This window comes from Apiospora hydei (genome assembly GCF_038363865.1).
Source record: "Apiospora hydei strain CBS 114990 chromosome Unknown utg000002l_segment0_segment0, whole genome shotgun sequence".
NCBI classification, from domain to species: domain Eukaryota; kingdom Fungi; phylum Ascomycota; class Sordariomycetes; order Amphisphaeriales; family Apiosporaceae; genus Apiospora; species Apiospora hydei.
Genome location: NW_027117361.1, coordinates 3556632 through 3574499, shown reverse-complemented (window position 1 = coordinate 3574499; position 17868 = coordinate 3556632). Strand labels below are relative to the sequence as shown.

The following is a 17868-nucleotide window of genomic DNA, read 5'->3' as shown; positions in this document are numbered from 1 at the left end:
TGGGCACAGCAGCAGCAGCAGAAGCTCCCTTTTTGTTTTCTTCTCCGGGCCCCAACCGTGACGCTGTATACCTTTGCTCGCCCTTGGGTTTTCGGCATTGGCCAAAGAACCACTCAAGGAGGGGTGTGAGGGGGGCCAACTCTCTCTCTCTCTCTTTTGTGCTTAGCACCCATCGAGTCAGGCCAAGCAAAAGTCGCTTCGGGTCACACAGCAGTAGCATGAGGGGGGCCGGGCGTGAGAGGAAGAGGTGGTGGTGTTGGGAGAGAGTCCAGAAGCGTCCAAGAGCACGTCTCCTCTCTTCTTATCTTGTTGCCTCTAAGCCTGCCTGCCTCCTCGTTACAGGCAAATGAGCGGGTTGCCGTTTTCGGACGAGCAAAGAAAACCCTCGTTGGCCTGCAGCAGCAGCAGCAGCAGCAGCAGTAGCAGTAGCGGTTGCAGACTTCCTTCCAGCACAGCATAGCAAAAGCCATTCGTTCGTTCGGTCGGTCGTTGGTTGCCACGCTGCGCCCTGCACTGCTGTCGATCAGCTGATGAGGTTTGCTTCCGTGAAGCATGAACGCATTCACGATAATTGGACAATGCAGCCCCCTTCCCTTTGGGATTGCCAATTAGACTTCTCGCCCAAAACCTGTTGTAGAACACCAGCGACAGCAAGCTTTGCGTTGGAGCGGATGCAACTTCCTTCAAAATATGCATGCACGTACATCGGCAGTAGTTAAATGGCCTCATATACTTCTGAGTAGTAAGGAGCAGACAGAAAGGGTGGCAAAATAGCGCCGTCTAGTCTGTTTCATGATATTCGGACATCAAAGCAGTAAAGGGGGGCGAGGAGGGTGCCACGACAGTCCTCGAGCTTCGTCATCACGCATGGCTTCCTCCTCCTCCTTCTCCCTCTTCTCCCACAGCCTCGAACAAGGCGACGGGCACTCCCAGCGAGGGCCGCGCGACGATATCGGCCTTGTGAAGCTGTGCCCCCAGTCTCCGCGATATTCTAGCCGTTCATATCGCTGCAAGATGCGGACCACTGCATATCTCGCGTTAGCTAGCTGCATCCACTACTCGATCTGCCGAGCCTGATCGAGGGGAGAGGCGAGGGAGGCGAAATGGGAATAGATAGAAACGTACTGAAATAAGCCATCTCCGTCATGGCAAAGTTTTGTCCCACGCACTATGGCAAGTAGGTGTTCCCGTTAGTACACCCATACAGAGAGTGGCGAAAAACGAAATAGGAGTAAGGATAGAGGTTATAGGCCAAGGGTATTACTGACGATCCTGGGGCCGCCGTTGAAGGGCACGAAGTTCCAGGCCTGGGGCTGCCAGTTGTACCACCACTCCGGGCTGAAGATCGAGGGATCGGCGAACTCGGCCGTCACCGGAGGGTTAGAGATCTCGCCGCCGCTGCATGAGGTAGGGACTGTAGGCGACAGCGTCGCCCTTCAAGATGGCGATGTCGGACCTGCCCGGTCCACCAGGCAAGGTGGTGTCCTGTTCAGCGAATGAGCCATTAGCATGCAATGCGAAGTAGGGGGAGAGAGATGTTTTGGTAGGTCCTTAGAAGCAGCACGTCGGGAGTCGTTTGAGCAACTTGGTCTCACGTTGTTGTCCAAAGTGGTTACTGTCATGGGGGCGGTGGATGCCTAGGGGGTAGTAACGTTCAGTGCAGCCCTCGTGTTGTAAGGCAAGGCTGGGTAGAGACGCAGCGTCTCGTTGACCGTGTAGCGCAGATAGCGCATGTTCTTCAGGTCGTCGTATGTTGGGGCCTTGTGTGACCCGACCGTCGACAGGACTTCTTCACGGAGCCGCGCCCATTTTTCGGGGTAGGCCGCTAATTCATCTGTAGCACCGAGTATCTGTGAGCAGTTTTTCGTGGAAGATGGAATGCAATGCAGTTTGTTGTTTTTGTTACGGTTGACGAAAAGGGGGTTGTAAGCTGAAAGACGCATCACATAGGGGCATATAGGGGAATGAGAGGGAAAGGGGACACACAGAATGCCCATGACAGGGTGCCGGCGGTGGTATCACGTCCGGCGAGTGGGATGTTCATGATTTGATCCCGGATCACCTTCGGATCCCGCGTAAAGCTGGCCTATCGATTCTCGGCGTCAGCATTCCTCTTGAGTAGTTGTGCCCTATCTCAAGGGGATGGATGCGGGTAGCTCTTCAGTGAAGCCGTATGACCGACCATGTCTAGGCATACTGAGATTTCGAAGGCATGAATCTGAATGCAACTTACCAGACCGTGCAAGAACGTGAAATCCTTATCAGACTTGCCAATCTCTTCAAGTTCTTCGGCGGTCAGGGCTAGAGTCTTCTCGACAAAAGGCATTATGAAAGCTTCCAGAGTCTTGATTCCACGTTGGTACTCCTTGCGACTTTGAAAACATCGAACGGGCTAATGAACCTATAAGTCGGACATTGATACAACAAGCTGATGGGATCATCCGTGGACATCGACTTACTACATGACGGCTATACGCATCTGTGTCTTCTGGACCTCGTCGAAGGCCTTGATGAAAGCCAATTCTGGGCTGTTCCAGCTTAGTTTATGGGCATGTAACGAAGCCTCGGGTCTGCGGACTCACTTATCGAGGCTACCAGCGCTGTGGCCTAGGAGGAACTCCGTAGTGATGTCCAGTGTAGCCCGATAGAGCAAACCCATTAGCTCGACTGTCTGGCCAGAGTTCGGCAACTGGGCCATGAAAGCCTGTGCGCCGCGCTCGAACTTGGCGAGGTCGCTGACTCTGTCCTTTATGAACATGGGCCGGATGAGAGAGCGGCTTCCGTGCCATAACTTCCCATCTGTGCTGAAGATGCCATCTCCTCTGGCAGACAAGTTGTGGTTAGCTTTCGCTTCTCAGGGGTTGAGGCAGCATATAAGTGTCATGAAGCATACAAGAACGGCTTCCAAATCCTATGGAAAACCGGACCCTTCCCGAAGTCGGAGAATTTGGAGGTCAATATTGTCTTGATATGGTCCGGGTCTCGCGTGACGAGAAGGCGATTGAACGGGGGAATTTCAAACTCGATGAAGTTTTGACTGTCCGGTGGTGGCTTACTGAATAACCACATATAGAAGCCGAACAACCTGTCTTCTGCTTGGGCCTGAGCGAGTTCGCTAAACATCCTGCATACTAGTGTCGTGTGTTAGATAGGGGTCAAAGGACGCACGAGATCTAGGAGGAGAGACTGACTCGATACAGGATTAGGAGCCACATTGAACGCTCGCACGCCGCCAAGTCGCCGCATCCGTGAGATCTGCACTCGCACAATTGCGTACCTTGTAACGACAAAGTGCCGTGGTAGTCGCTGTCAGATACCCGAGTATGATGGCACTGGGCCAAACTACCGGATTGACCATGGTTGATTGGTATTGACTCGGGCATTGGCACAAGTTGCGTTCGGAATCCGCCCTTGGTGTTGCGTTCCTACGACGCGGCTCGTTCGGCAACGGACTCCGTACGGGATGCTCGCCAGCGTCTACTGAGCGAAATGGAGTGCTCTCCCATTTTCAGATAAAAGATGTCGGAAATAGCCACTCTTGTATTATTGTCAACTATGAGCGCCATCTTCGCTGAGTCGGTCGTCCGCGGAGGCCATCAACAATACCAAGACCGGTGGCTATGCATGTCAGGGACACTAATCCTTGCTCCAAGGGATGACGGCACAGCAATCTCGACATTGCAGTTGGGCCTTCCCCAAGCCGACTGTGGATATGAAGTCGCCGCATTCGATATGCCAAGCAGCCCAGCAGCCAAGATGGCCCCCAGCAAGGAGCTGAGGAACATGCATTATCCGAGATGCGATATCTTGAAAATCCAACCAGTGTAGCGGTCGTTCTGCCCATAAACGCTCCGATGCTGAGTAAATCATGAGATAAATCGGGCAATCATCTTGCAACAGGGCCGGGAAGATTGATACATGCATATCGTTGTTGGTGATGCACCTCACCATGTAACAACCACATCATAGGTCAACGTCGGATGTGAGAGGTACTCACTCGGATTGGCATATACATTTGCCATACGAGACACATGCAGTATACTTGCCCTCATAGATACGAATGATTCGTACACATAGGGTAAGCACATAGTCAAAGAGAGCTGCTGATCGAAGGATATCTACATCCTACCTTCCTTCTGCCGACTACGGCCCGTACAGTGGAGTGGAGTCAACGCGATACTGTCGGTTATTCTATGCTGCCCTGATCTCCGCAATATAGGTATTTGCCCAGTGCAGTCTCTTGTAACCTGCTCGTTCGATCGGTATGTGTAGAAATCATCTCCACTGACGAACGGCTGAGAGTATTCAATGCTCGGCTTCGTCTTCAGTCCCTCCAGCGCATAAGGTTCGGTTCAGAGGAAGCAGTGACGAATGCAGATGTGTAGCATCCCCATGCCCCGCGATAGCTGGGGGCACTTAGCTACAACGGGACTAGCCCATGCAACGACGGTTGCCGGTGAAAGTTTCTTCCTGGAGACGAGACGCCCGACCCGAACAGTTTCTCAAGTTCCTTAGCCAGGCGTTGCCGACCCGGTCTTTTAGTGGCCCCTTTGGCTGGAGGAAGGGAAAGCTTGGAAGGTTGCCAGGTTGCCGGCGCGCAGCGCTCGCAGGCGCAGACAGCTTTTGCAGGCCAATCGAACAGTCCTCGTGGCCGACCGGTTAATCCCGATATAGCAAGGCAAATAGCTCAAACAAAACACGGGGCACCTTACCTGGAGCAGAAGCAAGCAAGCACCAGCACCAGCACCAGCAGCACCAGCAATTTTACTTCGAACTGGACACTAGCAGATGATAGCATAGTGCGTGCAGCGTAGTGCCGTCAAATCCAATCACGAGCTACTATCAGACTCAACCTCCAGAAAAAATCACAACCACGGCGACGTCGTTGTTCCTCCCTCTTCCTCTCTGCCATCCCAATTCCTTTTCCTCCCATCCCCTAACTTTTGGCTTGTTCGCGAAGCACAGCTTCATACCCGCAAAAATGTTCAAGCTCGCCCGTAGCCGAGCTGCTGCCTCAGCTCTTCGCTCAGTCAAGGTATGTCTGTCTGTCTGTCTGGCCGGCTGTCTAGTCTCTATGTATAGTCTTATCTATGCAATCCAATCCCGCGCGACAGCCTCTTTCGGACTGCACTCGCACAAGCTCACTTGCTAACCCGTACTCTCCGCTCCCTGCAGCCCCAGGCTTCGACTGCTAGATTCCCCGGCATCGCCCAGCAACAACGAAGGAATCTGAGCATACACGAGTGGCGCTCGGCCGACCTCCTGCGACAGGTACAGAGACCTTGAACTTGGCCCCAACTACCTTCAGCGCATCCGCCTAACCTTGTTTCCCCACTACAGTATGGCATTGGTGTCCCCAAGGGCTCCAATGCTGAGACCGCCGCCGAGGCAGAGAAGATTGCCAAGGATATCGGAAACGACGACATGGTCATCAAGGCACAGGTCCTTGCTGGTGGCCGTGGAAAGGGTAGCTTCGACAACGGCCTGAAGGGAGGTGTCCGTGTCATCTACTCTCCTACCGAGGCCAAGATGTTCGCCGACCAGATGATTGGCCACAAGCTTATCACCAAGCAGACTGGAGCGGCTGGCCGCCTCTGCAACTCCGTCTACATCTGCGAGCGCAAGTTCGCCCGCCGCGAGTTCTACCTGGCCATCCTCATGGACCGTGGCAACCAGAGCCCCGTCATCGTGTCCTCCTCCCAGGGTGGCATGGACATTGAGGGTGTCGCCAAGGAGAACCCCGAGGCCATCAACACCACCTACATTGATATCAACGTCGGTGTCACCGACGAGATGGCCCGTGATATCGCCACCAAGCTGGGCTTCAGCGAGCAGTGCATCGAGGACGCCAAGGACACCATCCAGAAGCTGTACAAGATCTTCCGGGAGAAGGATGCCACTCAGATCGAGATCAACCCCCTGTCCGAGACCTCGGACCACCAGGTCCTGTGCATGGACGCCAAGTTCGGTTTCGATGACAACGCTGACTACCGCCAGAAGGAGATCTTCACTTGGAGAGACACTACCCAGGAGGATCCCGAGGAGGTCCGCGCTGCCGAGTCCAACCTGAACTTCATCAAGCTCGATGGTGACATTGGCTGCCTCGTCAACGGTGCCGGTCTTGCCATGGCCACCATGGACATCATCAAGCTGAACGGCGGCCAGCCCGCTAACTTCTTGGATGTCGGTGGCGGTGCTACCCCTGCCGCCATCAAGGAGGCTTTCGAGCTCATCACCAGCGATGCCAAGGTCACCGCTGTCTTCGTCAACATCTTCGGTGGTATTGTGCGATGTGATGCTATTGCTCACGGTCTTATCAACACCGCCAAGACTCTGGACCTCAAGATTCCCATCATTGCTCGTCTGCAGGGAACCAACGTCGATGAGGCACACAGGCTCATCGAGGAGTCCGGCATGAAGATTTTCTCCATCGATGATCTCCAGAGCGCCGCTGAGCGGGCTGTGCAGCTTTCCAAGGTTGTGAAGATGGGTACGTCCACCAATCCAAATACGTTAGCGAATATTACTAACATGAGGCACAGCACGTGACATCGATGTTGGCGTTGAGTTCACTCTGGGTATCTAAAACTTAAGGATGGTATAGCCAGGGCCCATACTGTACTAACTTTTTCAGACCCATATTCGGTTGTGCGATAGGATGGCAGTGGAAATAGAGCTGGACGGCCAATGGCCGATTGCATCGCATCTGGGTTTTCCTAATTACAGTTGTGCACGATGAATTGTATTGAATACCCTGATACTCCTTGTTGTCCTCTCTTGGGCGCAGTGGTGGTTACTCTGCCTCCTGGTTTTATCTGTGACATGATTGCCCCCTTTTCGCATCTGACACCCCTGTCCCCATCCGATGCCCGTATAGACGGGAATGCACGTCCTACACCACACATATGCAACAATTCTAATCTCCCGCCATCTTCGACTCTCCCCCTATTTACTAGCATGGCTGAGCTACTGACCAACCCCGGTAGTTTTGTACTAACACGTAACGAAACTCGTTGGGCTCAGCGTCGTCCATGAACAGCAGCATGAACCTTCTGAAGAAGTATTTCGCAGGGTCTAGAAGTGCGGAGACCAGCAGGAGAGCGACGGCCAAGACGATAACGAGATGGTAGAACCAGTCGAGAAGCGCCGCGATGACGTCCAGGGCCTTGAGGGCGAAAGTACGAGTGGACGAAAGGGATTGGGTGACCGTGCTTTCGAGGCGGTAAGAATGCTGTTGCTGTCCCTGCCCCTCTTCCTGCTCCTGCTCTTCTCGAGTCTCCTGATTTGAGTCCGACCCCGACAGCGACTCCGACAGCGAGTCTGATTGTGAGCCTGGCCTTGACTCTGAGAGAACGGAGGAGGACAGCTGGGGGCCGCGTAGGTTGGTGAGGTAGATCTGGCGGTCTCTCCACTCTTGCTCGCGAGCCTCGTGCGCCAGCTCGTCGGCTGTTTTCCGGCGCGGAGGCGGGATGGGCTTGTGGCAGTTGCGGAAGGGGGCAAATGGCCGTTGGTGCGGGCTCGGGCAGAGCTCGTGTCCCCACTTGAGTTGGGGGTAGACGGGCCATTCGTTCTGGTAGGCGGCAGTCGCTGGTAGATGCTGCTGCTGCTGCTGCTGCTGCTGCTGGGCCATGGCGGATGAAGGAAGCATTAAAACTGGTGATGGTGGGTTTGGTGAGAGTATTTATGTGCTTGCTCTTGCTGCGTTTCTGTCTCTCTCTTCTTCTTCCTCCGAAGAAAGGGTCTAGAAGGAGAAAGGTCGATGTGGGTTTTGACAGTGAACTGGGGAGGAGAGGTTTGCGGGATCAGAGAAACACCGGATGAGAGTTTGGTCAAGCAAGAGGGCACTCTTGTAGTCGATGGAGGATAGACGGATTGTCAGTGATATTGTGATTGAAGCAGATTGTTCCAAGCAACCCAACCCGCAACCATTTCTCAAGCAGGACTTGGTTCAGAAATCCCGAAAAGACCTGTGTGGTTGAGTGGCTACAGGCAGATGCTATCCCAATTGTCATCACAATCTTCAATCAATCAATATCCAACTTTGATGCGGGCATATTTGAAGATCTCTTGAGCTCTGCCGGCATAGATTGTAACTCTCGAATGGGTGGTCCATGGCGGATAATCAAATCGGGTGCCTATTCGCATGGATTCCAGAGATCTCATGAACGCACTCAATAGGAACACCTTGGACATTGGCATCTATCAGATAAGTACATAAAGTAAACCCACGCAGTCTCATGGCTTAGATTGAATACCGGTCATGCTTGATTGAGTCTTGAGTACCTACTTAGGTTTGAGATGAGGTCCATCACCTTCCTCGAGATGGTTCAACCAGGCAGCAACCAAGTTCCTCATGCAGGAACCCTTTGTTGGTATGATCAAACCCTTCAGCTACCCGACTCTTTCTTATAATGCACATGCCCACAAATCCAAATGGTCATCTCTGCCAGAGCACTCGTCTGCACCTGTAGGCAGGAGTAAGGTGCTGCGGCAGTACACACAGTGCCATTGTTGCCAAACCGTTCTTGTCTAAACGCAGTGTCTACCTTATCTAGTATCATCCACTCTCGATAGAAACTTGACCAGAAACGTTGGGCCGGGGCCTGTCTGGTTTCTCAAAGGCAGACCACAGCGTCGAATAATGCGAACACCGGAGATACCTGCCGCTCAGAGCTGCCGAGAGCCTCAACTATGCCCCAACATCTCCACCTGCTCCTCCAATGTGTGACGCAGGCGATGAAAAGCCCCGTAAGGCTGAGTAAAACTGCCGCGTATATTGGATATTCAAATGGGCTGGGGGCCAGCTTACACGGAGCTTGACAATTTGACATTACTCCTGTCTCCGATCATACCCTCCATGCGTGCCATGACACAAAGAAGACAACGGTTGCGCTGTAGATCAACAGCCCCCGAGCAGAGCCCTTTCCAGTAGAAAGCAGCAGTTTATATTACCCAGGCAAGGCAACCGTCCAAAGTAATTTATAATATCAATATCACTTTCTGGCCCCCACAGGCAGCCTGCAACTCTATACTCGGTCTCTCTTTCCAGCGTGCACCGCTCAGCCTCGTTCGCCGTGCATCCCTGAGAGCGTGGGTTGCGATCTGTTGGGAACGCCTCCCCGTGCCAATCATGCATCCGCGGGAGGAATAGTTGCCTGCCCGTTGCAACCCCTCTCCGGATTATTGGGGTCAGGCTTCCAACATGCGATGCGGTTGGTGACACTGAAAGGACAAGGCGGCCGCACGCTGGATGTTACCCACCTCTACGGGCCGCCAGCTACAAGCCGGAATGGGAGCTATCGAGCTGATCTCCCGTCAGCTGTACTATTTCCGGGGAGCTCCTCTACCCACATAGCCAGGGCAGAGGGTAGGGGGTAGGTAGGGCTTGGCTCCCATTGGTTTGGCTACTGCCGCTTGTCCTTGGCATCATGATTGGAAAGCAAACCCTAGACTTGGCAAGCCTGGGCAGGCAAGCCGGCGTGAAAGGTGAAGCGCTCAACTATCAGTAACAATTGTCGTTGATACTGCTAGTCACATGTGAGGATGTCAGCGTGTGATTGGGGTCGTAAAATGTTTGCCCTCGAGTCAGCAAACCTCCAGTATGCATGTTGAAAGCCCATGGCGACAAAGAGACAGCTTCCCAGCCCCCAGTCAACCCTCTTCGGTATTTCCAACTGGCTCCCCGTTACGTCTCCATGATGGCTGCAGGACTATACGCTGTGTTGGGCAAGCCTTGCTGGCGATCATGACCTCCACGACGGTGTATATAAACACCGCCTTGGCGGCCCTCCCTTGGCTACATACTATGGGGACTGATAGACGCCCAGACAGCCCATGCGTGCATGAACCTCCGATCGCCCTAGTCAACTTGCTTGTTGAGGCCTTTTTAAGATAGTTCCCATTATCTATCTCTGGCATAGCTGTTGTTGTTGTTTTGGTGCACTGTCGGGCATCTCCCGTGGCTTGCCGCATCTTGATCGTGCGATCGAGACTTAGACGCCAGCCGAAGTCCGAAACATCTCCGTTGTCGCAAAGACTCGCGCGAATAGCCTTGAATAAACGTCAGTAACCAAATTCTTCGATATATATATACAAGGTGGGTAGATCGCCATCTGCACGGGAGTCATCTCCAATTGTGGATGTGCTTTTAACCTGATCGATAGCGAACTGCGACACAATATATACCACTCTTACCATGGCGCCACCCATTTGCCCGTGTACACGATGCTGGGAAGGCATCGGCCACCCTGCTGTAAGTGAACGCCCTGTCATTAATAACACTAATGAGGCCAAGTTGCTAACATTACACTAGCCAAAGCCCAAGGCGTTGAAGCCAAAGACGTCCTCGCCGAAGGGACATTGGTACGAGAAGAAGGACGCCCCCAAAGTCTGGCAAAGGCGGCGCCTCAGCATCGAGAGCACGGCATCAGATGCCCTGCCTCTTTGCCTTTCCGAGAAATGATTGCCCATCACCACTAATGAGCGAGTCGTTTGTGCTCTTTGATTGGATATAGGAGTCTGGAGTAGGTATGAGTGCGCATGATGCACCCAAAGTCATGAAGCCATGAGATGAGGAGGGGTTTTTCTGGAAGGGAATCGTGATATTTGTTTTTCATCCGTCAATCAATTTCCTACCGCGCAAGACTTCCAAGGTTGGTTCGGACTCGTACGAGCCCACAAAAGGTGGCGATGGCGATGGCCTGACCCGCGCCGGGCGCGAGAAATCGAGTTAGTTCCATTCTGCAGAGGCTGGAATCAGCCTTCAACAGTCGATCGAGAAATGCCGAGGGCCAAGCTGCCAACGGAAGCTCCGAGACGCCGATCCGACCGATCCGCCAAATTATTCCGGAGACCACTCCGACGAAACATCCAAGGCAGCTTTACGTCACTGCGTTTCACCAGCCATCGTGTCAAGTCCCCCCAATTGCCGGCAGGGTTTTATTTGAGGCGGGTAGCAACGCAGAGTTACATCAACCATTCCCACAAATTCTGATACCAGAATACATACGATTATCGTGCCGTTGCCATCGAACGAATTCAAGACCCCTTATCAGCCTATTCCATCCGATTGCCCTTTCCGTCCCGCAAGCAGGCAAGCAAGCAGCGAAACAGCGGCATCATCTAGCTCCTGTCTTAAAATAAAGCACCTGCTGTATCTAGATCGGTCTGTCCGTTTTATTGAAATCCTCCGAACTTCTAGTCTTGTTTTCAGCCTCGCCGAGAACGAAAGAAACAGAACGGAAAAGGAAAAGAGCGGTACCCTTTTTTTCCTCTGTTGATCTTCGTGTTCTACTGTTAGTGTCGAACACTTCGTCATACCCCCATAGCATTGGATTGCTAAACGTAAGTATCTCTAGATACACATGTGAGTGCTCTTCTCTTTCTCTTTTCTCTCACCTCTCTCTCTCAGCCAGTCTCCCTCTAGCCCTTCGATTTTACCAGAAAAATATTAACAGCGAAACCGATTCTTCCTTACACCGCAGGACGACCGCACTGCAAGTTTGGGCACAAATATGGGTGCCGGCGTTGATCCCGTTATCCTTGAGGCTCTGGCTCTTGACCCAGCAGTCACCCAAATCGCGTCGCATGGAGGCTCGATCGTCACCTCTACCTTCAAGCTCACCTCTCGCGGCGGCGACGGCAGCGATGGAAAGGACGACGTGAAGACCTTTTTCGTCAAGACGGGCACCGGCGAAGAGGCCAGGCTCATGTTTGAGGGAGAGCATCTGTCGCTCAACGTCATCCACGACGCCGTCCCCGACTTCTGCCCCAAGTCCCATGCATTCGGCGCTCTGAAGGACTCCCCGGCAAGTACTTCATGGCAACCGACTTCCTCGAGCTCGGCTCGTCCGCGTCCGGCGGCTCGGGCAAGTCGCTGGCGCAGAAGCTGGGCCAGCTGCACACGACGCCAGCGCCCATTCCTGAGGGCTATGATAGGCCCATGTACGGATTCCCCGTGACGACGTGCTGCGGTTCGACGCCGCAGGACAACTCGTGGAAAGCATCGTGGGCAGAGTTCTACGCCGACAACCGGCTGCGCGGCATCCTGAAGGCAGGCGTCAAGAATAACGGCGCGGATAAGGAGGTCAGCGTCGCTGTCGAGAAGACGGCCAGTACCGTCGTGCCACGGCTGCTGGGCGACGACCACCTGAAGGATGTGAAGCCCGTCATCATCCACGGCGACCTGTGGAGCGGCAACCACGGCCGCGGCCGGGTCGCGGGCCGGGGCGGCGCTGAGGAGGTCGTGTTTGACGCGTCGGCCGTCTACGGCCACTCCGAGTACGAGATTGGCGACATGAAGATGTTTGGCGGGTTCGGGCCGTCGTTTTGGAACGAGTATCTCAAGATCGTGCCCAAGTCGGAGCCGAAAGAGGAGTGGGAAGACCGGGTGGCTCTGTATGAGCTGTAAGTGACAGTTTGTTCTTGGACTATATGTATGCACTAATGATGGGATGAAAACGATGCTAATCATATGAACCCCACAAACAGATATCACCATCTCAATCACTGGTCAATGTTCGGGGGCGGTTATCGGGGCGGAGCCATGGCGATCATGAAGAAGTTGATCGCAAAGTATGGCTAGGGCAGGAGCTAGGGGTAATGTCAACTTATAGGCGAGGCGTATCATGCGGTTGTGTGCTTATCACAAGGTAGCGAGTGCGTTACGGTTTTATTATGTCAGTGGAAAATGGTACTGCTTGTGGTAGATAAAATTGCGTACGCCAGGGGTTATGGAGGGATCAGGAAACGGCATATTCATATAAATACAAATGGGTTCTAACGATAGAGCGGCACAGTCTACTTACCCATGCAGTGACTTTGTTCCCGTGTTGATCTCCCGAGAAAGGCCCTCTCGAATCTGGGGTGGCCTGCTTCTGACATGGAAACTGCCGGTGGGCTTAAGTGGGGTCGACCTTGCTCCCACGCTCCCTCACTCGCTAAATAATGCACTGCCGGCCGGATCTGACAAGGAAGGCCTCTTCGCTGTCGTTCCGATTCGCTCCTACCTATCGTCTCTTGCTTAGGTATACTCTTTCACAGCCAAGCCAGCCGGAAGCAAATCACCGGTTATTGGTAGAGGCTTCAATTCATTACAGCCCACACATTGCTTCTGGTCTCTGCTGGGGCTCAGTAGAATAGCCCAGCATGGCGGAGAGAAAAGCCGTCATCGTGGGCATCAGCGGGGCATCGTCCAGCGGCAAGACGACCCTGGCTCGCCTGCTCCGCGACATCTTCCCCAACACCTTCATCCTGCATGAAGATGACTTCTACAAAGCCGAGTCCGAGTATGTTTTCTGCGTCTGAGTTTATTTTCTTGCTGTACTATGGTTCCCAATGTAGCCTTGGGTTTGAAAGCACGAGAAGAGGGGGGCGCGTCTATTCTTTTCATTTATTGAGTAGGCACTTATACAACAACAACAACAGACTCCCCACGCGAGACGGCCTCCTGGACTGGGACTGCGCCGCCGCCATCGATATCCCCGGCATGGCCAAGGCGCTGGCGTACATCCGACAGCACGCCACCTTCCCGGTTAGTCTCATCCAGGCCCAGAAGCATACGTCCCGCACCGATCATGGCACAAAGGTCGTCGTCCCCTGTCTCTATTCTTCCTTACTCTTTCACTCTCTCTGGCTATATAGCGCTGTGAATTTGGGGGGTGGGGGTGGGAGACGATGGTGTCTTTGTCTTGTACCCATCTATTTCCTGTAGGATGATGGTTGATCATCACGACAATGCACCTACTAACCTCGAGTATGACAGCCATTCGTCGACTCCAAGGAGGACAAGAACTCCGTAGGCCAATGTCCCGTATCAGACGCCAAGCGGGAAGAGATGCGGAAAAAGGTGGAAGCCTGGCTCCAGCCGGGTCAGCCGGGCCACGACGTGCTCATGCAGTCACAGCGGAAAGGCGGGGAAGGCCTGAAAATCTGCCTTCTCGACGGGTTCCTGCTGTACTCGCGAGAGATGCAGGAGGTCATGGACCAGCTCGACGTCAAGATGTTCCTGTTGGTCAGCAAGGCCAAGGCCACGCAGCGGCGCGAGGCTCGCGACGGCTACGTGACGCTCGAGGGCTTCTGGAAGGACCCCCCGGACTACGTCGACAAGATCGTATGGCCCAACTACGCAGAGTCGCACGCTTGGCTATTCAAAAAGGGCGACGTCGAAGGTGAACTAGACGGGTCCGTGCTGAAGGAAACGAATATCCTGGCGCAGCAGGGTCGAGGCTTAGATGTGGACATGGACACGACATTTGAATGGACTGTAGATACCTTATTAGAGCAGTTGGGGCACTTCGCAAAGGGGACTTAGATACTCTGGGGTTCTTGTCTTACTATCGCAATACTGAAAACACAAATGCTGGTTTGATCTAGCTATTTTCTTTTCAACTATGACAAGGGGTATTCGACAAGGCTAGAGACTGTTAAGGCGAATAAATGAGCTTGTCCACATTGTGTTGACCGGCCAAGCCCCTAAGAGTATTTCCCCCTCTCTCTCCCGTGCAAGCTAGATGAAACCATTCCAAATCCCTAACTTCATCAACTGACACAAGCCCTCTAAGAGATCATCTAAACGTATAGTTACCAGGAGAAGACCAATCACCAGTTCGGCGTAAGGATGTATGAGCCTGCAACTCTGGAGTTGCTACCAAAACGCACTACATCCATACACAGACCTGCAAACAGCTTACAGGCAGTCCTACTGCCAAGAGTCGGACTTCGAAGTCTGAGTCGCACATCCCTGGGGCACGGTGTAGGCATGATTGGGGTCAGCCTCCCAGGTTACCGATCCATCGGTATTGACGACAATGTACTTGTATTGCAAGGCTTGACCGGCGGCAAGAGTGATGGAAACAGACCAGACGGGGTTGTTGGGGGTGTATTGGGAAGCGCCCAAGGCAACAGCATTGCTGGTATCCCAATTTCCAAGTGCTGGGATGTTGCCGACGATTTTTACCGTCTGGCCAAATGAAGTCACTTTTCGCTCGTTGAAGCTGACAGCTACAGAAGTCACCGGTGCACAGCTGGTAGTCGTTGAGGCCGGGGGGCCGGTCGTGCGTGTAGAGGTGGGAGCAGGCTCTCCGTTGCCGGGTGTTTGACTAGCTGGGAAGGGGCTTGTGGGCGCTGCGGAATAGGCACCAATGGCAGATGTGGCATAGCAGCTTCCAGGTACCGAAGTTGCGGCAACATTGGTCTCGGCCCAGCCCAGGGGCACGACGCCAGCTCGGCGAGCTGCTGCAGTGAGCACAGAAGCGTAGCTCCAAGTCAAATCCCGGGCAGACAATGGGTTACCGCTGTTGCGGTCGTACTGTTCTGCAAGAGCACCGTTTGCTCCTACGTATTTTGCAACATTATTGACAAAACCGTCAGCGTATGCCATAGCCGCGTTGTAAAGCGTAGTGTAAGTTGTTGTATCCGAAGCGTAGGTTCCGGTTGACACAGAGCTTGACAGGTCTTGGAAGAAGGGTAATGAAGTTGAAGTCACAGTAATGGAACCTTGACTCTTCCAGACATACAGCGCGTTGTAGAGCTGCTCCGCCGCGCCTAAGGTGTGCAAATACCATCTGATGCAGTGTAAGTACATGGCAGCGTACGATAAGACGAAGGAAACTTACGGGTTTCCGTTGTAGTAAGTATCTTCGGGGTAGCGACCAACGGCAACGGCTTGGCCCTTGCCGAGTCCTGAGTTGATGCTATAGATCGAGCGGAAAGAGTCAACAACAACTTTGTGACTGGCAAGGGCACGATCGCTGCAAGGTTGGAATGTGGTGGCATCGCAGCCCAATGTAGGATCAAATCCCTGGTTAGTCGACACAAACACGTTCGTGTCCTTGCCAGATCTGCCGTTGTTAACGTTGATGTTGGCCAAGGCGTAGTTGCCGGACGAGGACCAGAAGCTCTGCTGGAAGCAAAGGACCTGGGGCGCAATGGCATCGCAAGAGCTGCACGAGGTTCCCAGGGTCTTAGCCAAGTTGCTTCCCTCGACCAAGGCCCTGTGCGAAGCTGCGATGGTGAAGAACGAACTTCCTTGGACCTCTTCCCACAGATCGAATCCAGTTTGGTTCCAGTACTGAGCTGTATAGGCAAGATCATTTTGAATGACAGGCCATACCAGATCCTTAGCCGTGGACTGATAGCCGTTGTTGATCAGCCACTTGGAATAAGTTATCATGGTCAGAGCACGGAGCGGAGGGCCGTCACGTTGCGGACGACCCCATGAGCCGGTAAACTGGCTCCCATCAGCGTTGAATTTAGGCTCACCAAGTCCGCTGCCATCATAGAAAGATCCGGAAGGGTTCGAAACGGTTTGCAGACGAGCTTGCGATGTGATGTCTTTTTCTCCACCCACGTTAGTTATTTGCGTGACCACCTTGCTTGAATACCGAAAGCATAGATATGTTCATGGTGAACTACTTTGGGATGGAAGTGGAAGAAGGTGAATGGGGCAAGGACTGAAGTCTCCTTACAGTTCTGGATCAACGTTTGCAAGTCGGCATCATATTCGTTCACGAATCTGTCGACGACCGCCTTGAAGACAAGGGCGGCGTCTCTGGTCCAGTGGTAGAAGTCTATAGCTTTATCAGCACATTGTCATCGGGAAGGAAGATCAAAATGGGTATGGAAACTTACAGTCTGGGTCACTCTTGGAGGGAGACGCGACGACCAAGCCCGAGGCGACTCCTCCGGCATTGCATCCACCCGCAATGTTGCACTTGACCTGGCTGAGGGCATATGGCACTTCGGTAGCCAGGAAAGAATCAACATCTCTCTTGATGACCTCGCGTTCGCTCAACAGTGAGTTGGGACGGCCGAGGACTGCCTGGAAGGCAAGTGTTCCTAGCAGGAGAAGGGAGCTGAAGGGATGCATGATGGGCTCGAAGAAGGAGATGTTGCTGCTTGCTGAGCTAGCAAAAGGAGCTCCTTGTGCCAGATCCATCACGGTTTATATACTCGAACTTTCTCGATCAAGCAAGTATCGTGAGAAACCAAACCGGACGTTATGCCTTGCTTGGTTGCCGTCCCTCAGTGTAGAGGAAAGGGCCGACTCCGTGTAAGCTAGGCCAGCGTCTCTCGGTCCTCGCAACAGCAGAGCTGAGGCCACCCTTCTTACCGTATTAGGTAGTTGGACGAAGGTTCTGGGCGTAGTGGGGGAGGTTGGCTGTTTCGAGCAAGCTGATGGTGTCGTGATGAACGACGATGCTATTCCCCCTGGCGTCGTTTTGGCAGTATACACTATGGCCTTGATGCTATAGCGGCGGAGTTGCAGTCGGAGTGTCGTACAAGCTGTAAGATCTTGGGAGGTCACGCGCAATATGATTCGGGCCGGAAGTGAACGTGGCTCCAGGTTTGAAGGTGTCCTGCATACGGCATATCCCAATGAAGGAACCGACCCCGGATTAACAGCGCTTGATGCTGTGGAGAGCTGTTGAGTTGTTGCGGGGAAAGTACGTAGGGGGCTGCAACCACTACTGGACAGTGCCTGCCTACTTCCTTCGCCAAACCCCACAGTCTGGCCACCCGCGCCTCCCTAAATTATACTAAACGGCGACTTGTTGTCCGGATTCACAGGGCGCCGTAACACCCTTTGGTCGACACTGCAACGTTGAAAGTTTGCTTCTTACCTGCTTGGGTACTTCAGCTCAGCCGAGTTCCAGAGCAGCTTCCAAGGTTCCCATGCCCTGGCAGGGAGAATAGATAAACGGAAGGCACAGCACAGCTCGCTTACGCAAGAGGCAGCTGCCGAGAGGCATGGAATCAGGGATGGAAGAACATGACGGGAAAGGCTTACCGCAATTCCGGAGTCCAGACCTCGTTCAACTGGATTAACATTGATTGAAGGTTTGGTGTCTCAGTTACGACTCTTAGGTA

General features: G+C 53.4%; 7 protein-coding genes across 7 annotated transcripts; 4 read left to right on the top strand and 3 right to left on the bottom strand.

The window, feature by feature from the left end:
• Positions 1–806: 806 nt before the first annotated feature.
• Positions 807–3123, bottom strand: PG997_001130 (cytochrome P450; the record flags this gene model as incomplete). Its single annotated transcript, XM_066805445.1, has 10 exons — positions 807–1024; positions 1126–1168; positions 1269–1361; positions 1426–1485; positions 1653–1834; positions 1987–2086; positions 2234–2372; positions 2460–2528; positions 2583–2822; positions 2894–3123. 10 exons carry the CDS (start codon positions 3121–3123, stop codon positions 807–809), a joined length of 1374 nt encoding a protein of 457 aa, XP_066675218.1.
• A 1858-nt stretch (positions 3124–4981) lies between these two features.
• Positions 4982–6586, top strand: PG997_001129 (beta-succinyl CoA synthetase precursor; the record flags this gene model as incomplete). Its single annotated transcript, XM_066805444.1, has 4 exons — positions 4982–5035; positions 5176–5271; positions 5341–6490; positions 6543–6586. 4 exons carry the CDS (start codon positions 4982–4984, stop codon positions 6584–6586), a joined length of 1344 nt encoding a protein of 447 aa, XP_066675217.1.
• A 366-nt stretch (positions 6587–6952) lies between these two features.
• On the bottom strand, positions 6953–7630 carry PG997_001128 (uncharacterized protein; the record flags this gene model as incomplete). The annotated part of the gene is made up of 1 exon (XM_066805443.1): positions 6953–7630. One exon carries the CDS (start codon positions 7628–7630, stop codon positions 6953–6955), a length of 678 nt encoding a protein of 225 aa, XP_066675216.1.
• Positions 7631–10195: 2565 nt separating this feature from the next.
• Positions 10196–10462, top strand: PG997_001127 (uncharacterized protein; the record flags this gene model as incomplete). Its single annotated transcript, XM_066805442.1, has 2 exons — positions 10196–10252; positions 10313–10462. 2 exons carry the CDS (start codon positions 10196–10198, stop codon positions 10460–10462), a joined length of 207 nt encoding a protein of 68 aa, XP_066675215.1.
• Positions 10463–11513: 1051 nt separating this feature from the next.
• On the top strand, positions 11514–12583 carry PG997_001126 (phosphotransferase enzyme family protein; the record flags this gene model as incomplete). Its single annotated transcript, XM_066805441.1, has 3 exons — positions 11514–11753; positions 11813–12405; positions 12490–12583. 3 exons carry the CDS (start codon positions 11514–11516, stop codon positions 12581–12583), a joined length of 927 nt encoding a protein of 308 aa, XP_066675214.1.
• A 563-nt stretch (positions 12584–13146) lies between these two features.
• Positions 13147–14311, top strand: PG997_001125 (ribosylnicotinamide kinase; the record flags this gene model as incomplete). The annotated part of the gene is made up of 3 exons (XM_066805440.1): positions 13147–13286; positions 13426–13531; positions 13763–14311. The coding sequence occupies 3 exons, from the start codon at positions 13147–13149 to the stop codon at positions 14309–14311; spliced, it is 795 nt and encodes a 264-aa protein (XP_066675213.1).
• A 387-nt stretch (positions 14312–14698) lies between these two features.
• On the bottom strand, positions 14699–16936 carry PG997_001124 (glucoamylase; the record flags this gene model as incomplete). Its single annotated transcript, XM_066805439.1, has 4 exons — positions 14699–15563; positions 15615–16317; positions 16467–16568; positions 16630–16936. The coding sequence occupies 4 exons, from the start codon at positions 16934–16936 to the stop codon at positions 14699–14701; spliced, it is 1977 nt and encodes a 658-aa protein (XP_066675212.1).
• Positions 16937–17868: the final 932 nt, after the last annotated feature.